The sequence below is a fragment of the Egretta garzetta genome, unplaced genomic scaffold (assembly GCF_000687185.1).
Source record: "Egretta garzetta isolate BGI_Z169 unplaced genomic scaffold, ASM68718v1 scaffold411, whole genome shotgun sequence".
Taxonomy (NCBI): domain Eukaryota; kingdom Metazoa; phylum Chordata; class Aves; order Pelecaniformes; family Ardeidae; genus Egretta; species Egretta garzetta.
In genome coordinates, this window is record NW_009258541.1 from 624508 (window position 1) to 638139 (window position 13632).

Here is a 13632-nt window from a genome sequence, read left to right on the forward strand (position 1 = left end):
CTGGGTGTTCTGTTTACACAGTGTGTTTTGCTACTATCCAGAACAGGGCAAGAGAACCAACTCAGCCAGGGGTGATCTGAAGTTAATACAGTGGTCTGCATATCTCTGGGTGGTGCTATCCAAGTATAGAGAGGAAAACCCATAAGTCCTGTTGAAACTCATGGAAGGTCATGTGTGACACTGAGAGTTAAGCTCATACTGGATTGTTTATTTTCCTGTCATCTTGTTTTCCCCAGATGTGCAGTAGGAGATTACATTTTTACTTTAAATTGCCTGATTAAAACATTCTTGAAACACTCAGTTGGCATCCAGTCAAGCTCAGATGCTCAGTTCCTATCTTCACTGACCCCTGCGGTCAGAGAGAATCTGCATGAGATAGTTTGCTCCTTTTGGTTTTGAAAGCTAAAGTCCAAGACTGAAAATGTTGGAGTGAAGAGTATCTCACAGGTAACTGAAATATACAGATTGATGAAGTGAAATATAATGTGTACTCTTTTTCTTCAGGGCCCGATGGGAGTTCCAGGATTTCAAGGCATCAACGGGATCCCAGTAAGTTTGCATATGTAGATATAAACCACCAGAATGTTAGTCACAACCAAAAGCACGTAAGCGCAATGCAACTGGCCTAGCACATGCATAGTGTATCTTGCAAGTGCTTGCTTCTCTCTGGAGGGAAATGGCAGAGTTTGTTAGTCTACCTGGTGATCCCATGCTGTTTTGTAAGAGGTTTGGATCTGATTATGGGATGATAGGAAGTTGATATGTACCAAGAAGTGAGCCTGAGTTACATGGGGATCCACTGCATCATTGGTAAGCTTTTCTTTCAGTGCCATGTTTTCTCAGCACCGTGTCTAGAGAACACTGTATCATAAAATCATAGACTTATGGAATTGAAAGGGACCTCCAACAGTCAAACAGGCATGAACAGCTGTGCTTCAGGCCATTTTTAGTATGTGTTTCTGAACCAATTCTTAAAACCTTGTAGTGATGGAGACTAACTTCTCCGTTAGAAAAGCTTTGTTAATGTCTAACCTCAGTCGTTTTGCAGTTTAAACCTCTTAATTCTCATTTTACTCGTCACAGACACAGAGAGCAGATTGTTCCCTTTTACTTTGTAGTAGTCTCCTTGTATGTAATAACTGTTATCAGGTCTCCCTCAAACTTCTTTTGGTATGATATGAATGAAAATAGTGATTAGAGCTGAGGCCCTCCAGAGAAGCCTTGTTTCTCCACTAGATGCTAGTTCTGGTTTAGATCTGAGCCTTTCAGAAACCTAAGCCAGGAAAGAGATACTTGCTGCATTTTCCAGGTGATGGGGTAAGTCACCACTTTCCCTGACCATCAGGATTTTTTTTGCTTGTTTCTTTCATTCTTTAGAACTTTAACATCCTAGTGACAGTTGTTTCCTTTACCATACAAAAAATTATGTGCCTAGAGTGTTCTGACCAGCTTTCTTTTGCTTTGGTTTTCCCCAGTGATTTTTGCAAAGGTGTCTTACAGACACTTTACCTCAGGGGAATTTTAGCTGGGCCAGCTTTAGAAGTTGCCCCAAATTTCCTTGCTCTCTCTACACTATTTAGCTCATCCTGCTTTCTCCTTATGATATTAGAATTCTTTTTTTTTCTTGATAACATTTTTCCATCTTCTGTATCCTTGTGCCTTCAGACTATACTCATGCTCTTTGTCATCTTCCCTACTTCCTCAGCTGGCCAAGATCTCCAACAGTTGAGCTGTGTTTTCTTCCTTCCTATCAAAAACTGGATTGTTTTGATAGATTGGCTGAAAATGCACAGTTGGCCCTGTAAATGGGCTTGCTTGATTCCAGTTCCTTCCTGGCCCTTGTTCTTCTCTCCCCCTCTGCTCATCCTTGCCTGTTTTCTCTCCTTCTCTACTCCCTTGCTGCTATTTTTTTCTTTTCCCACCAGCCAACTCTCTAGCTCTGAAGAGAACAAGCTGTTCCCATAATACTTAATTTAATTGAACACACTGTGGGAACATGCTGTTCTCAGGGTATTTTTTCAGATGAGGCTCTGGAGAAAGGGGATTCCCAACAATGAGGGGAGGCAGAGCTACAGCAAGAGCCATTGCCAGGTAGTTGGCAGCGATAGGCATTCCAAGGAGAGAGTCGGGGAGGTAGATGAGAGGATTCAAAGCCTCCAGCATATGCAGATCTCCTCTGTCAGCTTTACAGTATTCTGCAGGTGTGCGAATGGGAAAGAGGCAGGTTTTGCTACTCATGAATAGCAAAGTGCTCACCACTGTGGCTCTTCCGTACCACAACTGCAGGACAGAAAAAGGGGGAAGGGAAAATAGTTCCTACTGTTTACATTCTAGGCACTGCGATAAATACTTCCATTCTAGGGTGAAAACAGAAACCACCACTGCTTGAGAAAATATTTATACTTTTGCCAGTTGCATTTCAGGATAGGGAGTAGCTTCAGTTTGTTGTGAAATGTATACGAACATATGCATGTTATATGGATGTTTGAAATGCAGAGCAAAGGAGAGAGAGCATGTGTGTGCTGATACGTGTAAGACAGAAGTAAAAATTTATTGCTGTCTCTGCATAAGAATTAACATCTCAATATGAAGAGAGGTTCTTTGTCGGATGCAGGTATGTTAGCGTGGGCAGGTACATTTTAGTCATGGCCAAAAGACTGCAAGGCCGTGATTCAGAGGGGAATCCTACTATTGACCTTAAAGGGAAGTGGTGTTCCACAGAGTTCCCTTGGGGAATGCTGGTGGCAAGTAAATCATGTTGTTGCAGCTGGTCTGATTAATCCCTTTAACCTAGTAAATACAGCTACATGTGTTTGTTGCTAGCCTTTCGTGTCACACTATAGCAGAAACCCTCAAATCCTTAGCCCTACTCGGGAAGTTTATTTTTTCCTATAGGACAGGATTCAAGGACACCTCTGGCAAAGGCTGGAACTGGAGCTGTGAGATTATATATAGCTTTTCATGAACTGTCCAAGGAATTCTAGAAAGAATATTTCTATGAGAAGTGAGCCCTTGTCTGTACCATGAAAGCTAGAGCTACATGGAGAGGCAAAGTTCTCTATTTTGTGACCACTTTGCCATAGTCATCCGTGAAACTGCTTATTCAATTAGTTTTGTGTTCACCCATAATTGCATTTGTTTCCCTGTTTTTAAATATTTGTTGAGCTTTCCTGTTGGGATTGCTTTTGTGCTGTTTGATTTAGAAAAGAGGCCCCTTGGGGTCATGATGTTACCATACGAGGAAAAGTCAGATAAAGCAAGGGCCTAGATGAACAGTTGAAGTTTCCTTATCTGTCTCTCAGGGAATGTCTCCTTTTGTGAGAAAAGAAAGCGCAAGTGATCTCGCCAGCCTGTGGTTTAACTGAGGTCTGTAAAGCAGTCACCCTGCCATGCATAAGTAAAGCCTGTAAAAGTCTTCTGCCTTAGTCAGTTGAAGTGCTTGTGCTGAACTGGCACATCTGCCAAAACAGGAATTAGAGGAGGTGAGAGCAGTGAAACTATTAACCACCGTTTTTCAGGTCAAAACAGCTCTTTAAATCAGTATGTTAAATCCCTGGGGAAAAAGTTCATTTAAGCCAGAACTTTACAACTCTCAAGGAATTCAGTTGTGGGTGCTCAGTATCTCCTCAGGTAAGGTTCTTAAAACAAAACACTGTGAATTCTGATAGGAGAGAGAGATAGCTAGAAAGTAGCTAAAACCAGTGGGTTTTTTTGCCAAAGCGAAGGAGATGCCATGTGTATGTGTGTGCGTGTGTGTCAGTCTGTGTCATGCTTTGGCTCAGAACCACAGACGTGGGTGCCATGGGATTAAGTGGTAGGGCCACAGATTTACTTAATACACATAAGAAATCTCTGTGGTTGGCATATTTTATGTCGTCTCCTTGTGATCCTTTCTCACATATTAAGAGGATACCAAAACCCTTTGGGCTACTTACACACTGTGTTGGTCCAAGAGGTAGGAGATCTCACCCAAATCATTTCCCAAGACATGAGGCCACCAGTCAGCTGCCTGTCATGGGCTGGCTCTTGGCCAGCACTAAAGGCTTAGCAGCTGGCTCCCTGTTGTCTAGCTCTGAGGGGCAGATGTTGGCCGTTCAGCTTCACTAAACCCTGCAGCTGGTCACCTTATGTTGTAACCAGATACATGTGCACTTGTCCCACGTTAGCTTCTGGTTTTGCTGATGCTGTAAACAAAGTGAAAGATCTGGTAGACACTGACCACTCTGGCCTCCCTCTGCAGTCACAGCCTGTCCCATCAGACACTTGCTGTTCTTGGGGCTATGACATCCCACATGGATGGAGGAGGGTGGGTTGCCACTGATTTGTTCCAGCTTTGGGAAGCAAATTAAATATTTTGTAAGAGAAAAATGTAAGTGGCAATAAATTGGTGTTTCAGCCTTCTCCTGTCAGTTAGCGGAGCCTGGCAAGTCCCTGCTTGCACACCACATGTGGGTGTTTTGACAAACCGACTTTAATCATCAGGGCAACTGGTACTACGTTGGGATGACTTCATTCCATGTCCTGGGGCCTTGTTTAATCTCAAATTTTTACTTGTCTGGGTGAGCTGCCTTGATCCTGTACTGGAGACACACTTTACATTAATTAATTTGCACCTTATTGACTGTCAGAGAGCAGATCTGGGCTCTCTCCCCTTCTCTCCATTTTGTTGGCACAAATTGCAATGCAGTTGCCCAAATGAACTGGACCAAAGAACTCATCTGGCTGAAAATTAACCCCATTAAGAAACAGAATAGTTATTTCTCTGCTGTGTTGGTTTCCTGCTCCGACTCGCCTATTCTGCCTGTGCTTATGCCAGCACAGGGAAGAGGTAGGTGTGAGTAAGCAGGAGTGTGCGATGGCCCTCCTGGCAGCAGCCAAGACCAGTGATCAGCTTGAGTGTTTATGTAATTGCAGCCTAAGTTGCTCTGCATCCTTGGGAAAGTCACTCTGCTACTGTGTGCCCCCAGCTTCCCATCCATAAAATTAATATTATAGCATTCCCACATTTTTGCACGGCATTTTCAGATCCTCAGATAAAAGGCTTTACATTACTGCAAAGTTCTCACTGAGTTTGGTCAGAGCATATGCTATTGGCTTGGACTAGGAAGACCTTTAGCAACATAAGTGTGTTTTGTTTTAAGTGTCAGGCATGAAGGATTGTTAATGTTCTGCTTTATCTCCATTTTATCCATGTTTATTTTTTTTACTTTCCTAGTGTGAGTCATAACTTGTTTAATGCCATATCTTAAGGATGAATCTTTGGGATCAAACAAAAGTACTTTTGGGATGAGTCAAGATCAGGGTGTACAGAGGGAAGGGAGAGAACTGTCAGTCACTGATACTATCGCCATAAGTTTCATTTTTCTTCCTGCCACCAAACACTGTCTTTGAGTGCCACAGAACTCATTTCTGTGAAAAGGAGGATAGAACAAGGAGCTGCTCGAAACCTGGGTAGTGCGACTGACAGTTCTGCCTTTCTGTGGTTTGCCTACACATACTTACATGACACTGAAGAAAAAGTAACTAAAGTCTCAAACTTTGATCTCCTTTGCACCAGTACCACGCTGAGTGAACGCCAGTCAAATTAATAGAGCTATACCAGGGCAAAAGAGGTGTGAAATCAGAATGAGGTACAATTGTATTCTACTCTGCTTGTTTAATAATTGACCATTACAAACACTGTCTTTTAAATTATGTTAATTTAATTAGGTGTTTCTCCCAGTTGCTTTGCCTAAAGTTTTAAGTTTATAACAAGGAAGGCTGTTTTGCTTGAATGGCCTGATGCTGGAGCTGTAACATCTGTTGAACTATTAAAGGAAAGAATCCACACTGGAAAGGAAGAGAAGTCACTGAAACTTTAAGCAGATTGGAATTATAAATGCTCGGTATTGTTGAGTCTGCCTCTGCCCTTGTTTTTACACGAGCAACTTCCATTCCTGGTGTCAGGTGCACCCTTGTGTGCTGTTTTACACTGTGTTGTATGCCATATATTTCAGACTGCTGGGGGATGAGTATTGCCCTTTCGGGACCTACTCATGCACAAGTTATGTACTTCAGAAAATTATCCCTTGGAGAAAAAGGTAATTAAATGAATGCAGCCAATGTTCTAGGATTTAAGCTTTGGGGAGGATAAACAATGCTGGCTGAAGAAGCTAGTTCTCTTGCAGTCTGCCATACACTGAACTTGAGTGGGAGTTGTGCATTTCTTTTGTTTTATGTTGCCATTTGGAAAATATCAGTTTTCAGGGGACAGTATTAGTAATAAAATAATGCATCCTGTCAGTCGTTCTCTCTTTTTCCTCTTTACACAGGGTCACCCTGGGCAATCTGGACCTAGAGGTCCGCCTGGCCTCGATGGCTGCAATGGTACCACTGGGAGTCCTGGCGCTTCTGGATCAGATGGGTTTCCTGGCCTACCTGGGCTGCCTGTATGTCTCAACTCTAATATGGTATTTTGTAGTCCCTAAGCCAGGATTTGCTTTTCATTCCATTGTTGGAAAAGTAACTCCTAAGTACTTAGGGAGAACCCTAATAACCCTAGGTTTATTAGCATTGTTAGCACTCAGTATCATTTTCTTATTGAAATTCCACTCTGAGGGTAAAATGAAGATCCTGTGAATTCAGTATGCTCCCACACCAAGTTATACCATTGTCACCAGCAGTATTCAAGCTAACTCAGAAGAAACCATGATAACGTTTTTAAGAACCATGAAGTGTCAAACATATTCCACCTGCCATGTTTCAACTTAGTGGCTGCTGATTCAGGAAAGGATGTTATCCCACATTCAAATATATGCATCAAATATTGGATGCTTTCCTTCAGGTCTTGAGATGGCGAAAAGCTTCAGTCTCTGAGTGTCAGTAGCATTTACATTCCAGGGTATGTGTTTTACTTTTGAAAACACTTTTCTACCAGGTTGGATTTTATTTAGCTGGCATTGGACACCTTGAAGTTAGGTGTCTGATCTATTCATCTGAACTCCCCTCTTACGGAGAGTCGTACTTGCAAGAGCACTTCTACCCCTTTACTTTTCAGGATGAATTGTCTTTGGAGATACCCATTTTTTTGCATTTACTGTAGAGGAAGTGAAGGTAGCTGGGTCACACTCTACACTCTGTTTTAAGTGGGAAGGATTAGTTATATAAGAACTCCACTCAGATGCTTTGGGAAATTATAGTCTTTCTATAAAAGTACATGGTTATTTTTGAAGTGTAAGCAAAAAATATTTGACTTGATATTAAAATATTTTACCAATATTTGAGTATTTGTTCATATTCGAAGCCTGATCTTACAAACACCAGTTGTGTGACTAATCATACATGTAATGGAACTCCTTTGCACATATACATGAAAAAGAGGAAGAAAACGCAGCTGGCAGATGTAAATAATGCCATTTGTTTCAGCATTTCTAAACTGTGCTAAGACATCTTTACATGTCATCCAGTCTTGAGAATCATATGATGTTGAAAAATACTGAAGCAATAAGATCAAATTAAAGTACTGCTTTCTAAAGTAACTGATTTACTCATACCTGCTGCTCAGATTTCTATTTTGTAATGCTTCTAGGATTACATTTTTGGCAAGGAAAGCTGCTTGGATCAGCCAACCGCTCTCAAATTAAGTTGGCAATTAAATGAAATCACCTCAGATAAATTGGATGGGATGATGAAGATTAAAATAAATTGAGTAAATCTAGAATTATAATGGCAGCTTTTTCAGAAGATTCATCCAGTCTGCCAGTTTTTTATCTCGTTGATTCTAAACAAAATTCAGTGATTCACAGTGTTAAACAAGAGATCGAGTCATAGAATGGTTTGGGTTGGAAGGGACCTTAAAGATTATCTAGTTCCACCCCGCCTGCCATGGGCAGGGACCCCTTCCACTAGACCAGGTTGCTGAAAGCCCCATCCAGCCTGGCCTTGGAACACTTCCAGGGATGGGGCATCCCCAGCTTCTCTGGGCAACTTGTTCCAGTGCCTCACCACCCTCACAGTGAAGAATTTCTTCCTAACAGATAATCTAAATCTACCTTCTTTCAGTTTAAAAACATTGCCCCTTGTCCTATCACCATAATCCCTGATAAAGAGTTCTTCCCCATCTTTTCTGTAGGTCCCCTTTAAGTACTGGAAGATCGCTGTAAGGTCTCCCTGGAGCCTTCTCTTCTTCAGGCTGAACAACCCCAACTGTCTCAGCCTGTTCTCACAGGGGACATGCTCCAGCCCTCCTCTGGACTTGCTCCAACAAGTCCATGTCCTTCTTATGTGGGGGCCCCAGAGCTGGATGCAGTACTCCAGGTGGGGTCTCATGAGAGCAGAGTAGAGGGGCAGAATACCCTCCCTTGACCTGCTGGCCACACTGCTTTTGATGCAGCCCAGGATACAGTTGGCTGCCTGGGCTGTGAGCACACATTGACAGTTCATACGCAGTTTTTCATCCACCAGTACTCCCAAATCCTTCTCCACAGGGCTGCTCTCAATCCACTCATCAGCCAGCCTGAATCCATGTTTGGGATTGCCCCCCCAGCTCTGCAGGACCTTGCACTTGGCCTCATTGAACTTCATGAGGTTTGCACAGGCCTGCCTCTCTAGCCGGTCAAGGTCCCTCTGGATGGCATTGATATCTATATGAACAGGAGGGTTACACCATGTCAAGCAGATTCAAATAGGATCTTAAAAGTTGTTGAAGGCCTAAAATAAAAAGGAAATCTAATATAAACAGGAAAATACCAGAGAAAATGTTTGCAGAACCTTGTTTTTCTAAAGCTGCAGGAAGTCTTAAGTTCTCATAATACCACAGCTTCTTTGACAAAGCTGCAGTGGTGCTTTTGCAGTTCACTGGAGCCAGGAGTTTGCCTTGTTCATTATGCTGAATATAAATTCTTTCAAAACTAAATCAGGATTTTTTCCGGAAATTTATTTTTGACCTTTTTTTTTTTTTTTCTTTAAATCAGGGTCATCCTGGCCCAAAAGGCCTTAAAGGAGAACCTGTTTTTGCTCAAGGCAGTCTTAAAGGAATGAAGGTAAGACTTGTCATCACGTAAGAGAAAATGCAGTAGAAGAAACACTTTAATGTCCTACAGGTTGCAGGGCTGATGCTGCAGGTTAGATTGCTCATGATGCTAGACCTGGGTGTCCTGGGTATGTTTGAATGCAGAGCTGTCAAAAAGGCCTTATAATAACTTCATTAAGACAACGCAGAATACTCTCAGAATTGCTTGGTCTTTGCAGCGATCTTGTTTATCCTATACTGGGATGCTGGGACACTGCTCGTTCTGTTACCGTTCAGTGTAGTTGCCGGTCCTTCACTTGTCTCTGGAGAGCTAGTACCATTCGTTTGTGGTGTCGAATCACGGATGTGAGGAATTTCTTGTAAGCTTATCCTGACTTATATGAGGTAGCATATGTGTTTCTAGATGCAGATGTAGCAAAGGAGGGGCCCCCAGCTACACTCAGAACTTTCCTGTAACTGACAGCTTTGCATGTGCCAGGTCTGTTGAATTAATAGCTCAGGAAACTCCCAAGTGCATGTTTAGATTTCCACTGTGAGATCCTAGCTGCCTCCCAGGGCTTTTTGTACTGGGAGGTACCAGTAAGTAATGAGTCATAGTCTCGGTTTAAATACATGAATATCATATCCCACCCATAGTATTCCATCCTTTGCCACTGTGATGTTAGGATTTTACTCTAAGGACCTCACCCTGAAATGTCTGTATCAAGTCTGTAATTTTATTTCCTGTACAGAAAATACAAACTACTTCTGTTTATTGTTCAGAATAGTATATAAGTTCTTGAACATGCTCATGCAAAAGATTTGGGGTTTTGTTGCCTGAAAACAAACACTCACCAGCTTAACATGGGTTTGATTTTTGCCAGAAGTACTAGGTTTGGAATAAATATACAAAGGATTCAGTACCTCTTTTGGTACTGAATTCAGAAATATTTAGCAGTCCCATGCTTCATTAAATATTGAAATTATTGAGAAATTTATTCTGTCATGTAAGGCCCCTCATACTGACTTTTTTGGTCAAAATAAAGAACTTTTCTAAAAGTCTGCCCACATTGTAAGTTGGTAAAAGTTAAATAATCTTTATTTGCTTTGGTGTTTATTGGAAATACAGATATTTTGATATAATAATATGCTTTTATATATTTTATAGTGGTTTTGTAATGAAAGTTTTTGATAGTGTCTTTGCCAGTATTTATACAATTCATACAAATTTTTTTTTTGTGCCACTTTAGTTTCTCTTGTTACCCATAAATAAAATGGTTGTTTTGGAGTTTTGGAATCTTTCCATTACCCAATTTAAATATGGAAGCACAGGTGTCAAAATATTTTCCCATTTATACTTGATCTAATATTAACTAACAGCAAATATTGCTATTTATACAAAACTTAATGTTACTTTTAGATTCTTGCAATAACACAATGTAACTTTTACTCATGCATTTATCATTTAGGGAGAAAATGGTCTTCCTGGATTGGATGGAATTTCTGTAAGTTATTTAATTTGGGAAATAATGATTTTAAAGAACATTAAGTAGGTAATTTTTCTTGTATTGGTTCTCAAGAACACTTTTCAAATTAGTGGGCCATGTATTTATATGTGTGATACCAGTAGCAGGAGCAATTCCAGCTTTGTAATGGTATGAGTTATGGTACCACATTATGGTAGAGGAAGTCAGATTTTTGCTATTATCTGTTCCAGTTTTCCTTTTTCAAATCAAACTCCCTCTACCATTGAATTCTATAACTTTGATTTTCAAAATACATCTAATAATATTAAATGGATTGTTACAGTATTTAAATTGGCATTCTTAATTAGGGTATATTACTTAATGTTTCCTGAGACTCACTTTGTCTTTGATTGGGGTTTGATGGGGTAAGTGCTGCACATTCTGTATTTGTCCTATGTTGTTCTTGTAGGGCCCCAAAGGTTTTCCAGGTCCAATAGGTTCTGCGGGCCCTATAGGATTACCAGGTTTGCAGGTAGGAGACCTCAACTGTTGCACTTGTTGATAGAACAGTTCAAAATGATGGCAGTTTTCCCTCCTTGTCTGTGCTTGTGTTGTGACGAGCAAAAGCGTGTGCGCATCTAAAAGGACTGAGCACGGCTGACTTCAAGCATAGAATACTTACACTTAGATAATTTAATCCAATCACAAGAGGGAAGGCTCCTCTCTAGAGCAGTGTTCAGAGCAGCAACGGTGAATGAGGGCTCCAGCAAAGCCCTAGAGTGCTGTCTGCAAACACTACATTATGCTATTATGAGCACTTCCTTGTCTTGGGACTAGAGGGCATATGCTGACCTTGGCAGGTTTGGAGCCTTTGTCATCATAAAATGTGCTAAAGAGTTGCTTTTTTAAGATACTACAAGACAAGAGAATTTCCATTGGTCAGAGGTAAAAATGAACTATGTGTTTGTTGCTTTTAAATTTAAGTTTGCTCTTAACCACAATACCAAAGGGCTATGCTGTCTATTATAGATGTGAAGACTTGAAGATCATGTGTATCAGTTATTTTTGCTTTGGGGGCAAATGATGAATGTTCAGGTACCACTGCAGATCCCAGCATTGCTCCAATTGTGTGCATCCTAATTAAGTCAAAAGAAATAAAGTCTTGATCTTGTTCACATTTAGGGTCCAATGGGTCCCCCTGGGCCACCAGGTCCAAAAGTAAGTACCTACCTTTCCTGTCTTCTTTCTACTGAATCTTTCTGATTGTTGGCTTTTTTAACCCTGCTGTTGGCCTAGGTAATAGTGATGCTGCTGTTGCTGTTGTTTTGTTAATCATTCATCATTGTGTTTTTTTCTCTCCTAGGGTAACATGGGATTAGGCTTTCAAGGAGAGAAAGGAGAAAAGGTAGGTGAAACTTGTTCTGTTCTGGAAAGAGTATTAAATAATGCTCTAGTGTTCCACCTTGATTCTCTAGAAAGTGGCTAGGTTCTTGCATTTTCTTCATTTCCTTTTTGTTTTCTTCTCTTGGACTGATTGACAGTCCAAATACTAAAGAATCTTGTTGGTTCTTTATCTGTTGGTACACAAAAAACAGATGGGAGCTTTTTCTGGATGAGGAGGAAGGGGAAATTCTCAGTTCAGTGCAGTATTTTCATGGTTATCAAGACATGAGGTCCTTACACGTCTTTTGAATCTCTGTCTTGTAGTTTCTTTGGGCCCTCACCTCTTGTATTGAGTTATTCTACTGACTTCATTATTTTTGGCTTCATAATATTATTTGGGCCAACCAATGTGTAATTTATAGTCTCACTGTCCTAAATGGGTGTCCTGCAGTCTGTGTAAGAATTTACACTGGCACAACAGGGCTTCTCAAAGTTCTCAATTTGGGACTTGATTCTGCTGCTGTTAAAATTGTTTCTCAGCATTCTACATCGTTTCTTGTCTTCTTTTCTTTCATATGTCTCCCCAAAGTTTTTCTGGAATGTTTTCCTGTTGATTCAAAAGCTGAGCCTTTTTTTTTCCTTGCCATTTTTTGTATCCACAACTCTTCTGAAACAGATTTATTGCATTTTTTTCATTTTCATTTTCAGTCTGATCTTTTGTCTTCCAAGACCAAACTCCTAATGCCAGCATTAAGGCACGTAGATACTATGTACATGGGATATAGAGTGTCTTTTTTCTGATTTCACAAGCCACATAGGAAATCAAACAAGTTCTGCCTATGTGAATAGCTTCCTCTTTTGCCAACAGGGTGATGTAGGGCTGCCTGGCCCTCCAGGTCCCCCACCATCCACTGGAATACTCGAATTCATGGGATTTCCAAAAGGGAAGCAAGGAGAAAAGGTCTGTAAATTCAGCTTATAATTCTCCCCCTCCTCATGTTCCTTCATTCAGGGCTGAATGAAATCACTGGGCAGTGAGGGCTGTTATATTTCCAAATCAAGATCATTTTCTGTACTAGTTTAATTTGCCAGATGGCTATTGTGGACCGCTGGAGAGTGCATACCTCTCAGAAGGAGAAATCTGAAAGCTATTTAAAGGTTTTCATTGTTAATCCTAAAAATAAATGAACTGCAGTTCATTTCTGTTGGACCTGTGAAATTGTGTCAACTGAAGCAAAAAACCCAAATCCATTTAGAGAAAGAAATAAAAATCTCCAGCTCTTTTGCATTGGTTATAATGCACACTACTCTGAAATAATCAGCTTTCTCTCCTTTACTGTTATCCTGGCATTTACTGAGATACATATTTAGATTGTTAGTGTTTTTATTAAAAGCTATATGGACCTGCTACGAGCATGAAATTTAGGCATACTGAATTAATCTGGGACCTATACAGGCTGGTTTGAGAGCCCAGTCTGAGCTTGCTTGAGCCCCTGCATAAGTCATGAGAGGTATTGACTGACTTAGTGGAGTTACATTAGCATGAGGTGAGATTCAAACAGACGCCATTCCTTTTGGCTCACTCTTGAATTTGTAAGCAGGACTGTGAAGACAAAGAGTTCTTCCCCATCTTTTCTGTAGGTCCCCTTTAAGTACTGGAAGATCGCTGTAAGGTCTCCCTGGAGCCTTCTCTTCTTCAGGCTGAACAACCCCAACTGTCTCAGCCTTTCCTCGTAGGGGAGATGCTCCAGTCCCTTTATCATCCTAGTTGCTCTCCTCTGGACTCTTTCTAGG

At 40.9% G+C, this 13632-nt stretch overlaps 1 protein-coding gene across 1 annotated transcript in view; it reads left to right on the top strand.

Moving 5' to 3' along the window:
* COL4A6 (collagen type IV alpha 6 chain) overlaps positions 1-13632 on the top strand; it is a 119885-nt gene that overhangs the window by 67360 nt on the left and 38893 nt on the right. The window contains 8 exon segments of the mRNA XM_009646512.2: positions 505-549; positions 6312-6428; positions 8952-9020; positions 10459-10494; positions 10925-10987; positions 11638-11673; positions 11819-11860; positions 12707-12799. Of these exon segments, the coding sequence (XP_009644807.1) occupies positions 505-549; positions 6312-6428; positions 8952-9020; positions 10459-10494; positions 10925-10987; positions 11638-11673; positions 11819-11860; positions 12707-12799 (501 nt within the window).